Raw genomic sequence first — 12,731 nt, forward strand, 5'->3', positions numbered from 1 at the left:
AAACTCTCCACATAAGGTTTTAAAGAGAATTAGGCTCCCTAGCAGTGCCGATAGAAAGCTTTTGAGTCTTTCCACAATGTACCTATTGGCACCATTAGCTGGATAATTATCCTGAAAAGTTTGACCTGCAGCTTCCAATGGCTCTGAGCAGCTCTGCAGCTTGAGTTTTTAGCCTTCAAGTGCTCGTGTTTTAAAATATTTTGCCTAATGCAAAGTTTTGATACATCCTCATACGTTACACCAGCACAAGCACACTTGAGGTAGCTGGGCCTGGCTACCTGCACAGGTATGCAGCAAGTCTCTCATGTTTTGGCTACGGCGCTGCCTGTGGAGAAATCAGCTAGTGAACAGGGCTGCAGTTTCTATAGTGCCATTTTGTTCTTTTTTTTTTTTTTTGGCCTGTTAAGAAAGGCAAAATTTAAACTGGAAACAACAATTGCATGCAAATCTAAGCAAAAACTACTTCGGAGTGTGAAGTACCACAGAGGAACCTCGGGAGGTTTTCTATTTTGATGATTAAGCATATGATTAAAAGCCCACTGAATATGATGGAAAGACACCTGAGGACTTCCATGAGCTTGTGTTACCTATGCACTGAGACTATTGCATATAACAGCTAACTAAGTTATAGTTGCAACACTGAGGAAATGCCAATAATGAATACTTACTTTTGCTAACATAAGCAAATAGTTTTCTAATGAATAGTATCATTTAAAAATTCAGCTATAACATTCATACGATAAATCAAAGCAGATTGCTAAACCCAAGATTAAAAAGTAATAAACTAAATTGTATAGAAATTACAGATGTGCCTGCATACACCATATAGTTCAAATATCCAAACTAAAAACTAAAAAAGATAGATATTATAAAATTAAATATTCAATGAGATGCAGCCTGCACATGAATCTGCACCCACTGAAAATCCTGAGTCAACTACCATCTGTTGGTGAGAGCTGTCTTCATGTTGCATTTATCAAGCCCAGGCTTGCATCTTGCATTATCCTTCTAGGAAGTAGAGGGCTTATATATTCAGACTATATTTCACACAATATACAGTGCTGAACAGGAAAAAAAAGAGATCTTGTGCTGCGAGTTAGGAATGTGTGTAGTCCTGCTAGGTATCAGATCAAAAAGTACTTGGTAAAGTTGTTTCGATGTCTCTACATAAAGCTTCAGGTATCATTCAGGAATAACAGTACTTGTCTCTAAAACGAGCACCTAACCTATACTAAACTGTATAATGCAGTTTGATTGCAAGAAACGCATGGACTTTTGGTCAAACATTTTGACTATGTTTTCAGTGCCTTTTTGAGGTCAGAGTAGAAATTGGTCAGGGTACTAGCCATGGCAGTATCAACTGCAGATTGTGGTAGCATCCCTCTCAGTTCAGTCTGAATATAACCTGTCAGAAGACTGTGGTGAGGGTGGTCCTTAAGGGGGACGCAGAACCATCCACAAGGGTGGTTGAATCCACGGACAAAATTAGGTCTCACTTCTCCATAGTCTAGGCTTATACCTGTTGAAGAAAACAAGAACATAAATTCATTTAAGGCAGATGAAAAATAAAGGCACAGTAAATTTAAAAGCACAAGTTTCTGCTTGGAGAATTCAGTAGTAGTGACAAATGCACACATTTGGTGGTACTTTCATGCAAGCAGGTTGTCTATTCTTCATTCAAACTTCTTCGCAAATGAACATAGCTCGATAGTCTGAAATTCTGACATTAAAGAGATGCTATAGCTAAAGCTATTTCACCCAATTTGCTGTACAGGCTGGAGCACACCACTCAACTCGTCTTTACCACTCCTGTTTCTTCAGCTGGTGTAAATGGTACTTTAATATATAGAATAGCTACTAGAATGGCTGGTACTTGCACACAGATCTGTAAAATGTCCAAATACCTTTGAAATACTTCTTGCAAACCATCTTATGCAGTTTTTGAATGCTGAAGTATAGAAGCAATACAGAACTAAACCTAAACTTAGAATAGAACATAAACAGAACTAAACCTAGAATCAGATCTTACACCAAGCAGCTGTTGCAAAGTAAGAAACAGTCAGAGCTGAGTGGTGCCTTACCGCATGATAGAAGTCCATCTTCATAACTTGTAGTGTAAGAGAAATCAACAAACTCTCTTGGAGCTATGATGTTGAAGAGCTGTCCCGCAGTGGTGTAGCGCATCACACAGCAGTTCTTGTCGGGTAACACAAGAAAAGGATAGAAAAACAAAAAGAGCTAAGTACAATGGAAATGAAATTTATGCTTGCATAGATTTTTCCACAAAGGCCAGCACCTCCACTGGTAGCCTCCCTCCTCTACTACACACTGCACAGACGACTCCAGTGAGGTCTCAATGAAGCTGTCATCTTCCAGTCTAAATGCTGAAAGGTTGTAAGGATTTGCAGTTTGCAACTGACAGCTGCAGGAGCTGAGAATATCTGGCACCTTTCAACCACACTGACTGAAACTAGAAAATTTTAAGTCAAGGACTGGGAGCTAAAAGCCATGTGGCTTTATGTGGCTTACCTACTACTCAGCACAAGGTAGGACTACTTAGGACAAGGAATAAACCCCAGAAAGCCACTCTCACTACTAGGAGCCTCTGTAAAGCACTTGTAATCCACAAAGTGAGTAACAAAAGAGATTGCAAACAAGTCTCCAGAAAGGCATTCTTAAGAGACATTTAGTGTTTCTGCAAGTATTACTAAATCACACAAAAATTGTTTCTGTAAATAATTAGCAAAAAACCTCTGCCATATAATTCTTCCTTATGAGCCAAAGCAAAAGATGACTAACAACTTTTGAAGTCAGAAGCCCACAGGCTTTTGAAATTCTGTACTGAATGTCCCTAGCAACCAAACTGGAGCTACCAGCTGTCACGTAATCAGCTTCAAACCTACCTTTCTTTTGCAGTTCCTGCCCCTCAGTATGAACTATTCTAGCTCCCAGAAAAAACAACAAAAGAAGTTGCATAGTAAAGTCAGCCTTTTGGAAATAGGGAGAGGCTATACTTTCTTAGTTTCTGTAAAAGTATGTGTAGAATTTTGTACAGTTATGTACGTTGAGAAATAGAAGAAACCAAGCTGTAGGAAAAATGTTTGAGATATAAAATACTTCTCTATAGTTCTCTTTGTATGCGATTTTTTTCCAGAGAGTAGCAGAGCTCCAAGACCTGAGAGAATCATAACCTTCCTAGTTTTACTTCATATTTTCCTTAGTATCCTCATTTATAGCCTTGATGGAAAACTGAACTTGAGGCTTCAGAACAGAACTGTGAAGATAATCCTCCGATCCAAGCTTACCCACAACATGTATACACAAAATCATGTGCATATATAGAAAATATCTAACTCCTTTGGCTAATATTTCTGTTTGTTGGTACAACTGCTCTGCTGCACAGTTGAATTTACACAGACATCCACATATCTTTTCTTTATGAAGCTAATCAAATCTTTACCTCTTCAAATGTTTCTACAATGTCCATTGAAGTCATTAAGCTGTCCCAGTCTAGCCTGTAAGGCCCAGGTCGAATATGATCCACTATTCTGTTAGTAACATCTTCCACAACTCCTTGAGCTTTGTAGCTAGAGAAACATAAATTTACATTCAATGGTGAGAAACTCTTTCCAAGCATCCTACTAGTTTGCAACAACAGGTCTACTGTAATAACTTGCTATCTGGGGTTATAATCAGCATACAACTCTGTCAGAGAGGTAGTATGCAGAAAGATCTACTGGTGTATCAACCCCTTTTCACTGCAATAAATGGTATTCAGAGACACTGTCTGCTTAAGCTGCAACTGTATTTCTCAAATGGCAAATTCTTTCCTCATCATGTTTATTTCTAAAACAACTTGTCATTTTACTGCTGTCTCACAGGAAGCAAATGAGTCCTCCACGGAAAACTGAAACTAAAAGCAAACAGAATACAAGGTACAAGGATATGTGGGAAAAACAATTTTCATAAAGTAAGAACAACAGTAGTAAAGCCAAAACAATAAGAAACTAAGTTATGCTTTGGCATCCTATTAGAATACCATAGAAAATAATTCAGTGTAAGTTACTAGACATTAGAGTTTTCTTATTTGAGTTGCCTGGCCCTCAAGAGGGAAAAATAGATCAGAATCATTAGTTTCAAGACATTTCTTACTCATTTAGCTATTATTATTAATAGCCGTTAATTATTCAGAAAACACATTATTCACTCACATAGTTCATCCATATTCTCTCATAGTTACAAGGTTGGAGCAGAAGCAGTGAGGCCAACCACACTCACATGGTCAGAAGTGGAGGACAACATTGACATGAGGCAGCTCCCTCAAAAGATTCTTTATTTGATCAGGTGTATATGCCTCTGTAAATAGAAGCCACTGCCCTCCTGGCTGTGGTTTAAGTTACAACACCTGTTGCTGATGCCAATGTGCACTGATGGATTCAGCAGTCTTTGTATCTGGGCTAAAAGTTCTTATAGATTCAACAGGCCTTGCAGTCCCCAGAGTGTATCAGTCCTTGAGATACTTTCAAACACTACCATTTCACAATATTTTTTTTTCTTCTTGATGTTTTCTAGTTATTATTTCACTGCCTAAACCTACAGTTACTTATAGAACCCAATCACAGAAGGTCACAAAGGAAAGGCCTTTGTTGGCACACATCTTTCCCACAATTATGGGTTTGATGCCTCGTCTACTGTTGTTGCATGGGCTGTGACAGTACAAGCACTGTAAAAGATAAGCTGTCACTCATTAATGCCTGGGAGCTATTGAATCTGGGCTTAATTGTGTGGTTTACAGATCATCTTTCTAAAACGTCTGGAAATATGATGTTGCCAGCTTAAGCCTATGGGAGTTTTGTGGTATATTCCGTAGTATTCACCTTTAGTTATTCCAGGCAACATGCAAGAATAAAGCATTGCAATACAAAACTAAAAAGAAATGGTACAGGCCTTTGCATAGCAAAGAAGTATATTAGATAATCCAGCTAGCTTCTTCACATCCTAAATTCTCTAAAGCATATTTGTGGAACCACAAAAATTTCCACACAAAATTATTTCCACAAAATATGTGTCTGTTCTGAAGACTAACTTACAGGTATCCACTGAATTCTTCTGATGGTTTACGCCACACAGTAGCATCTTTCTGAAAAGAGGAAAAAAAAAAAAGAAGAGAAGTTAGGGTATTAACTGTTATTCACAGACAATTCTAAAATGTCCAGAAAACTACATTATTTCTGAAGAACAAAATATTCACTATTAACTATTGCACTTCTCGAAGTGCTCACTGACCTGGGAACTTTTATATGTTTTTCTTAAGAACAGAAGTATATGTTCCTGGCATCTTTTACTGATAATCTTCTATTCTTTCAAAAAAAAAGAAAATCACTCAAGTGACTTTCTCACTATCAATTTCTAGAAGCCTCTCCAAAAATAGCACCTGGCAGAGTATAATAATAGATTCCAGTTTACCAGGAATGCAAAGAGCGTAATGGCATCACATTATTACATAAAGCCTTCCTTCCAAACAAAAGATGACTGGAAAGTCACTGTCTGGACACTGGTCAGACAGGAAGACTGTACAGATAATGTTTGCATTTCTGTAACATTTGACCAAGCACATGTGTGGCAGGAGGTGCTGACAGTGGCTGACAAAGAAACTTAGGTTATCCCGCTCTGCCTGACTAGAAACAGCCTGCAAGCAGCAGTCAATTCATTTTAGAGTTTGCCACAAGAAATAAAGACATGACATAGTGTCCTCCTTTTTTTTAATCCAACTGTAAAAAGGAACCTTGGTATAAATTTTTTATATGTAAGTGGTATAGAAGTGTCCTTCTGGATTTTCTTTATTTGGTATTATGGATATACAAACACTAATGATGAAATACCCTAAAGAATAGTACTGTAAGAACCACATCCTGTGGTTAAACATATTGTGGGGAAAAGTAATTTCCCCCTCAATAAAATCTCCCCAAAGAATCTTCCTTGCAGATCATTAAAGCTCTAAATTGCTTTTACATGGCAGAATACCAAAATGAAAGAAGGGAGGAAGGCACAAAGTCCAACGGGGAATTTTACAGGAGTGAAATAGGGGGATTAGGGTGATCTGAACAGTAAGATTCAGGTATCTTTCTAGCGGAAAATAATGATGCGATATATATCATTTAGGAAAAGCAGCGCTGAGGTAGGTGTTTTGTAAGAGACTTGGGGGCTCCTTCCTCCCTTTCAAGAAGTGAAATTTGTTACTTCTGGAAATAACTAGTTACATTTAGAAAATCTGACCCTGCCTAACCAAAGTGTACTCACAGATACAAGTATAATTTGTCTGTAGCAAGCCTCCTTTAGGTCCCTGTGGTATGGCTAAAGAGATCTTTCCTAGAACTATCTGGAGTTACCACTTTACATCAGGCTGTAATTAGTTAGCAGTCTGCCTCCCATGACTCAAACCCCAAAAGAGAGGATGTCAAGACTTTTGAGATAAGGCTTGCCTGGGCATCAGGACCCTCTGACCCAGACCTTGATAGAAAAAGTCTTTTCTCACCCTGGAACAGTGATAACCGTTGCAGTCTGGCCTATCTATTCCTTGTCAAGGCCTTAGGAGACAAGGACAGATCACAAGCAAGAACAAGAAAACCCCAGACACAATTATAAATATTGGTCTGAACCACTGCATGAAGGGTGAGAAATTTAGATTGTAAGGCTACAGCTGCCCAGGGATTTATTTGTTCAGGGTCCGTCTTTGCAGGCACCCATCCTGAGCTGTAATTACTGCACGTGTCATTATAATTTTGTTCTGACTTGACTTTACACTTCTGCTCAGTAGGAACCTTGGGTCAGACTCGGTCATGGTGGCTGGCAAAAGTTAGCCTTCTACAACAAAAACTCTCCAAAAGCACTGCAACAAAAAGGCAAAGATAGAAATTTACTATACTATTAAATACCTAGGACTGAGGCACCTGGGAACTTTATTTAACTTGATGGAATGGGACTCACAACTGTCAAGCAGCTAAAAAGAAGTGTATGACAAACTGCTTGGGGAAAGCAGAGGCTGGGAAAAAAATGGGGCCACTGATATGCTGGTGAGGCTTGAAGGCAATAGACATATAAGAAGAGATGTGAAAGGAAGAACCAAAGATGATCTCACACTTTAGAAACAGGAGCATGATGAGTTCAGGCATTACAGACAAATGGGATTCCAAATGGGATTCTGACAACTTGTCAGACCTTGCCTGAAAGCTGTGACTGGACAGTTAGAAAGTACAAGAGAGCATCTCACAATGCTAGTAACAGCATTTCAAATTTTCCTTCAAAGAAAGCCCATAACCCTACATAGGTAAGATTCCCCTGTGAGACACTTCCTTGAAAACTCCTATGAAGAATGGCAGAGTATGTCCACAAAGGGAGGAAAAACTCATTGTTATCTAGGATAACCGTACTGTCCTAGAGTTCTTGCTTTCCAGAGCCTCTCCCCTGAGAGTCCTGTAAGAATGTGCCAAATGTTTGACACTAGTGGCACCCAGCACATTTCCCGCCACGGGATCTTCCACCTGCTTGACACAACACACCGTGCCACACGCAGGAAGCTCCAGCTAGGTCACTTACAGTTCTCTTAGCAATGCGCCATTCGCTGTCTCTGATGCTGTGGTACTGAATCAGAGTGTTCTGCAGCTTTGTAGCCAGGGGTGCTGAATCTGGCAGGAGATCCATCTTCTCTTCCCCTCTCCTGTGTTCACGATAAATAAATAAATAAAAGTGAAATCAGAGTAGAACTTAAATAAAAGCATTACTCATTTAAGCCCGATGACGTCCGTTTCCTCCGAGCAACGAGGGCGGAAATTACCAGTCTCACGGCAGACTCCCACAGATCGACGCTTGCAGACGGACACCCGCAGCGAGGAGGGAGGCGCAGACCAACGTCCTAACGGCCGCCCCGCGCCGCCGCGACGACCCCCGGCCCCGCTCTCACCTGCGGCCGCTCCTCCCGCCGCCAGCGGTGCTGCCCCAACGGCCGATGCCGGCAGCCAATGAGGGTGCAGCCGGTTTCCGACGCAGCCAATGAGAGCGCAGCCGGCTTCCGGTGCAGCCAATGAGGGCGCAGCCGCTCTCCGGTGTTGCGGCGCGGCCGCCTCGGCCGAGCGCGGAATCAGGCAGGGGGCGGGGAGCGGGCGTGGTCCGGGGGCTAATCCCCGCCCACGCCCGCCGCCTCCTCGTATCACGCGAGCTTTCGACCGCTCAGCGGCGGGTGTGAGTGGCGGGAGGCAGGAGGCTGCCCTCCCATTCGCTGCCGCGCGGCAGCCGGGCAGCCTGATTGGACGCAGGCAGTGGAGCGATGGGAGAGGGGCGGGCCAAAGAGCCGCGGATGCGGCCGTTGGGGCTGGCGGCTGCTGCGCGGGTGGTGCCCGCGCGGGGCGGGCGGCGGGGGCGGCTGCGCCCCGCCATGGCGCCGGCGGGAGGCCTCGTGTCCTCCCGGCTGCCGCGCTATATTACATTTATTAGAGTTTGTCCAGTGTGGCAGGTGCGGTGACGTCGTTGCGTCTCGGTTGAGGCGTTGTGTAGGCCGTCCTGCCCGCCGTGGCCGCTCAGATGGGGTCTGCTCTGCTAGTTCAGATAATTGGGGCCTGTCCTGCTAGCTCGGCTGCGGCCAGCAAGGGTGGTGGAGGCCTTCAGGACCTCCCAAGTCAGCCACGACTTTGTCACAGCAACAGAGATTGTAAACAAAACATCTGTCCCAGCTGTGGAGGATTTTCAGACTGTGCGAGTAGCATGTTGCAGTGAGAAAACGAGGGGCGCTGCATTACTTTTGGTCAGTTCTGTGTATTATATACACATATATATACACATATATGTGTATATATATGCTTATGTGTGTATATACACATGCATATATATGCATATATATAGACACACTATGTATATAGTGTATATATATACATATGTATATAGTGTATATATATACATGTGCAGTATATAGTGTGTGTGTGTATATATAGTAGTTTACCAAACATAATCTACACATAACACACATTTGTGTATGTATACACACACATATATATATATACACATATATAAAAGTTTACCATAGTTGACCAAATTCTGCTATTCTGTTTTTTTTTTTTTTTTTTTTTAGCAAAGGGTATTGAATTATTTGCATTTAGTAGAGTTTTTTATTTACAAGTATTCCTACATGATGTGTAGAAGGCTGGCTACATGCTAGAGAGGTGCTGAATTGTTTTATAGGATCAAAGTCAGAAGTCTGGCTATTGGAAAACAGAGAAAAGCCGGCATGCTGTTGCTTCGTTAGACTGCTGCTGACCAGTGTATTTGTCTTGACTCTGAAGGCCCCGAAATCAAATGATGCTCTTTTTCAGATAGAAAACGAACTGTCTGCCCTTACTAGTATACTTAGTCGTCAGAGATACAGTTTGAACCTGTGCACACAAGAGAATTCTAAGGAAAGTCATTGAGTAAGGCTTTTCTGTTAAACAGGTGCTTTAAAACTTATTTCATCCTCCTGAGGCTGGTTGCTCCTTGCTTGTCAAGCTAGAGCGAATATACAGCGATATAGCATCTACCTTTAGAATTAAAAATAATAGAACTCCTTATAATCAAAACCCAAGATATGGCAGTAGAAAAGCAGTAGAAAAGCCAAACCAAGATCAGGCTTCCAGCTTTACGCCAGCTATAAATAGCTACAGATAACTGAAAAGGCTGCATTTACCCCCCTCTAATCTACTGTTTCATTGGGAGCTTTCTGTTTCCTACAAATAAAACTTCCACAATCACAGGTGTCAGAGAATTCGCATGCAGAAGTCTGGAAATACAGTGGTGCCTGACATGCTTTGGAGCCTCTGCATTCCTTTTGCCTGATAGCTTGACAAAAGCAGACTCTGCAGCCTTTGAGAAGGAAGATGAAACTGAGAGACTAGATATATATGCTTAACATTTTTTTTTGGCAAAAAGTTGGATCTTCACACTGAATTATTAATCTATTTTCTGGTAAATAGACTGCAGTATATCAGTGCAGGATGATCACCAAAGTATTCTTTTTTAGTTATTGTGCACATGAAATCTAGCTGCATTTCTTATGTCAGTGATTGCTGCAGTACAATTTCAGATATCTCTAATGAGTGCTACTTTTCTCTGATTAGTATTTCTGTGGGATACTAATTTAAAGAGAGCTTTTATTGATTGATTGATCTGTTCCTAGACCAGTGCTCAATCTAATGGTCACAAACATTGTATTTTTCCATTAATCTCTTCTGCCTGCTGAGTTTTTCTGACCTCGTTATTGTGCTCAGTGTCACTAGGACATTGGTCTCAAACCTACAAATAACTGCTTGTGTGAAGTCCTTAATTTCAAGGAAGGTACTTATTAATGTGAGCAAAGTATAAACCTGGCCCTTTTACTTTAAAGAAAATGATAATCATAAAAGATAGAAAGCCCGCCACGTGTGTTAGGGAATGGCAAGAGCTCAGCCTTTGCACAAACATGAAACATCACGGAAAGATTCAGACTGTCTGTGCTGTGACCTTGGGTCTCCCACAAAACAGACAGACTTCATAATCCTTTAAAACTGTTGTTTTCTTAAGGTATATCCAGCAGTTCTTTTCTTCCCGTGGAGTTGACTTCTAAGATATTATTTCACTGCTAAGCACCTGACTTTCATTCTCTGTCAAGAAAATAAAATATCAGTATTCAGGTTTGTAACTCAGCTGCAAGTACAGAAACAGTTGAAAGCTGAACTTCCGGAAGAAGCTTCTTTGGAAAATCAATGTCTTGACCTATCCCAGAGCATTCTGTGTTTACACAGCTGCATTGATATCTAGGTAGAAGCAGCATTTTGAAACTCACTGCCATCTTATCCAAAATTATACAGTCCCCGAAATTACTCTGTAAATAATCAGCCTGTTGAAGTGTTTTACCCTTGGCCACTCCCGTTGTTTCCACAGTCAGACTAGTGTAGCATTTCATCTGGCCAGAAGACTACTGGAGAATTCCAATTTGTCTTGGAACATCAGCCAGCAAAATCTTGGCTCTTAGGGGTTTTATTTCTTGCTGACAACATGCACAAATATTATTCCCACTAGTTGTCAAATGATCCACTAAATCCAACAGACTGTAAGTCCCTGTTGACGGCCCTCTCCAATCCAGGATGAGAGAAAATGGTGTGGGTATTTTTCTTTTGTTGTTGTTTTCCTTCTAGGGAAATATGTCACAAGTATCATGTAAACAAAGAACTTCTTTGTTGTTGTTTTTTTTCTTTCCTGTCATTCAGGCAGTTCAGTCAGTTGAGCTATGCTAAACAGACAATTAGCTAGTGAATCTTGCAATATTGTTAAAAAAAAAGCCTTGACAAGAACACACACACACAAACTCTTTAGAAAACCTCCAATATTCCTCATGTCTGACTTTTAAACAGTTCCTATGTTTTGTTTGTCTGGATTCGAGTAAATGTATGTTTTGTTCTTGTTGGCCCACATATAACTGCAAAAGTGGCATTAGGATTTCATGTTAATTTGCCTAAAGCAATCAATCAGCTGTATTAAATCTTAACCATTGCTTATAAATGCAAAATAAGTCTGAAAGACTATGGTTGGCTTCTGAACACTCATACGTGTTCAGGAGGGCAGTTTTCCAGGTGGGCAGAAGCAAAAGCTTGTCTGTTTCAGCAGCATTCGTTTTCTAGTACTTGGCTCTGCCTTAATGAGCCAGCATGGAATTAGCTCCCTTCACACATAATCACTTTAAAACTAGTGTATTTATATAAGAAGTATGAATGAAGTAAGGCGATAACTGCCTGACTGAGACTTGAGTCAAAGGGAACAGTCTCTGCAAGGCAGAATGCTGCATGATCACCTCTGTGGTGAGATCTGGACTGTCCAACTCACCTTCTTTGTACTGGATCAAGTCATCTGAGGACCTTACTGGGTCCTAAAGGTCGACACAGCTGTAAGCTACATTGCTGTAAAGGGGTGGTAATGTTTGGTTTGGAGCACAAGTTAGGCTAAATAGTATTAAAGGAGCAACGTCGTGACAAACCAGCATTTGTACTCTTTTTTTTTTTTTTTTTTTTTTTTTTTTTTTTTGATTAAGTGTGTTTTGCAGCTAAGCCACAAGATGGCAGGAAAGCAGTTGAAAGAAATGTCTAGAAACAAGTATGATCAAGAAAGGAGGTAATTTTCCTCATGAAGGCCTTATAAAGTTTTGGTATCTATGGATAGACTTTTAAATAATGTGATCTAACTGTAACTTGTTGTAAACCCTCATACCATGTTTTCCTTTAATCTCCTGCTTGTGGGTGAGAACAAATGCTGCCTTTTCTTTTGCTATAGACTGTAGGGAAACAATTAGCCCTAGTTATTTCCTCTTTGGAGCACAATGGAATATGGAATCAAGAAGATTTTTCGGATTATACTTAATCCTTGTTTTATATATTTTAGTAATATACAGCCTTAACTTTGCAATTGAAAAAAATTTAACTCCGCTTTATCCTCAAAGCTGAGTGCAAAACCAGTTAGGAGACTCAAATGCTGACTTGGTTCAGAAGATGTTTTGATTTGAAGAACAAAAGGTAGAAGTTTCATAAAATTATCTTTGTTCTCTATCTGCTTGCATCACATAGTATGAAGAATCTGCCATACATCTTTGCTAAAAGAGAATTTCAAATGAACTCTATTCTTCTGCTGCCTAGTCAGTGCAATCTAAAGAGATTGCCTGACTTTTGAAGGACCCTATC

The 12,731-nt window shown here is 40.6% G+C and overlaps 1 protein-coding gene across 1 annotated transcript; it reads right to left on the bottom strand.

Annotated features, from left to right (window-relative positions):
* Positions 1-1,284: 1,284 nt before the first annotated feature.
* On the bottom strand, positions 1,285-7,854 carry STARD4 (StAR related lipid transfer domain containing 4). Its single transcript, XM_010223237.2, has 6 exons — positions 7,835-7,854; positions 7,597-7,717; positions 5,091-5,140; positions 3,461-3,587; positions 2,082-2,196; positions 1,285-1,519 (listed from the first exon to the last, which is right to left on the bottom strand). The coding sequence occupies exons 2-6, from the start codon at positions 7,699-7,701 to the stop codon at positions 1,293-1,295; spliced, it is 624 nt and encodes a 207-aa protein (XP_010221539.1). The 5' UTR covers positions 7,702-7,717; positions 7,835-7,854; the 3' UTR covers positions 1,285-1,292.
* Between the last annotated feature and the right edge of the window lie 4,877 nt (positions 7,855-12,731).

This window comes from Tinamus guttatus, unplaced genomic scaffold (assembly GCF_059628265.1).
Source record: "Tinamus guttatus ecotype Peru unplaced genomic scaffold, ASM5962826v1 Tinamus_guttatus_pri_ptg000388l, whole genome shotgun sequence".
Taxonomy (NCBI): domain Eukaryota; kingdom Metazoa; phylum Chordata; class Aves; order Tinamiformes; family Tinamidae; genus Tinamus; species Tinamus guttatus.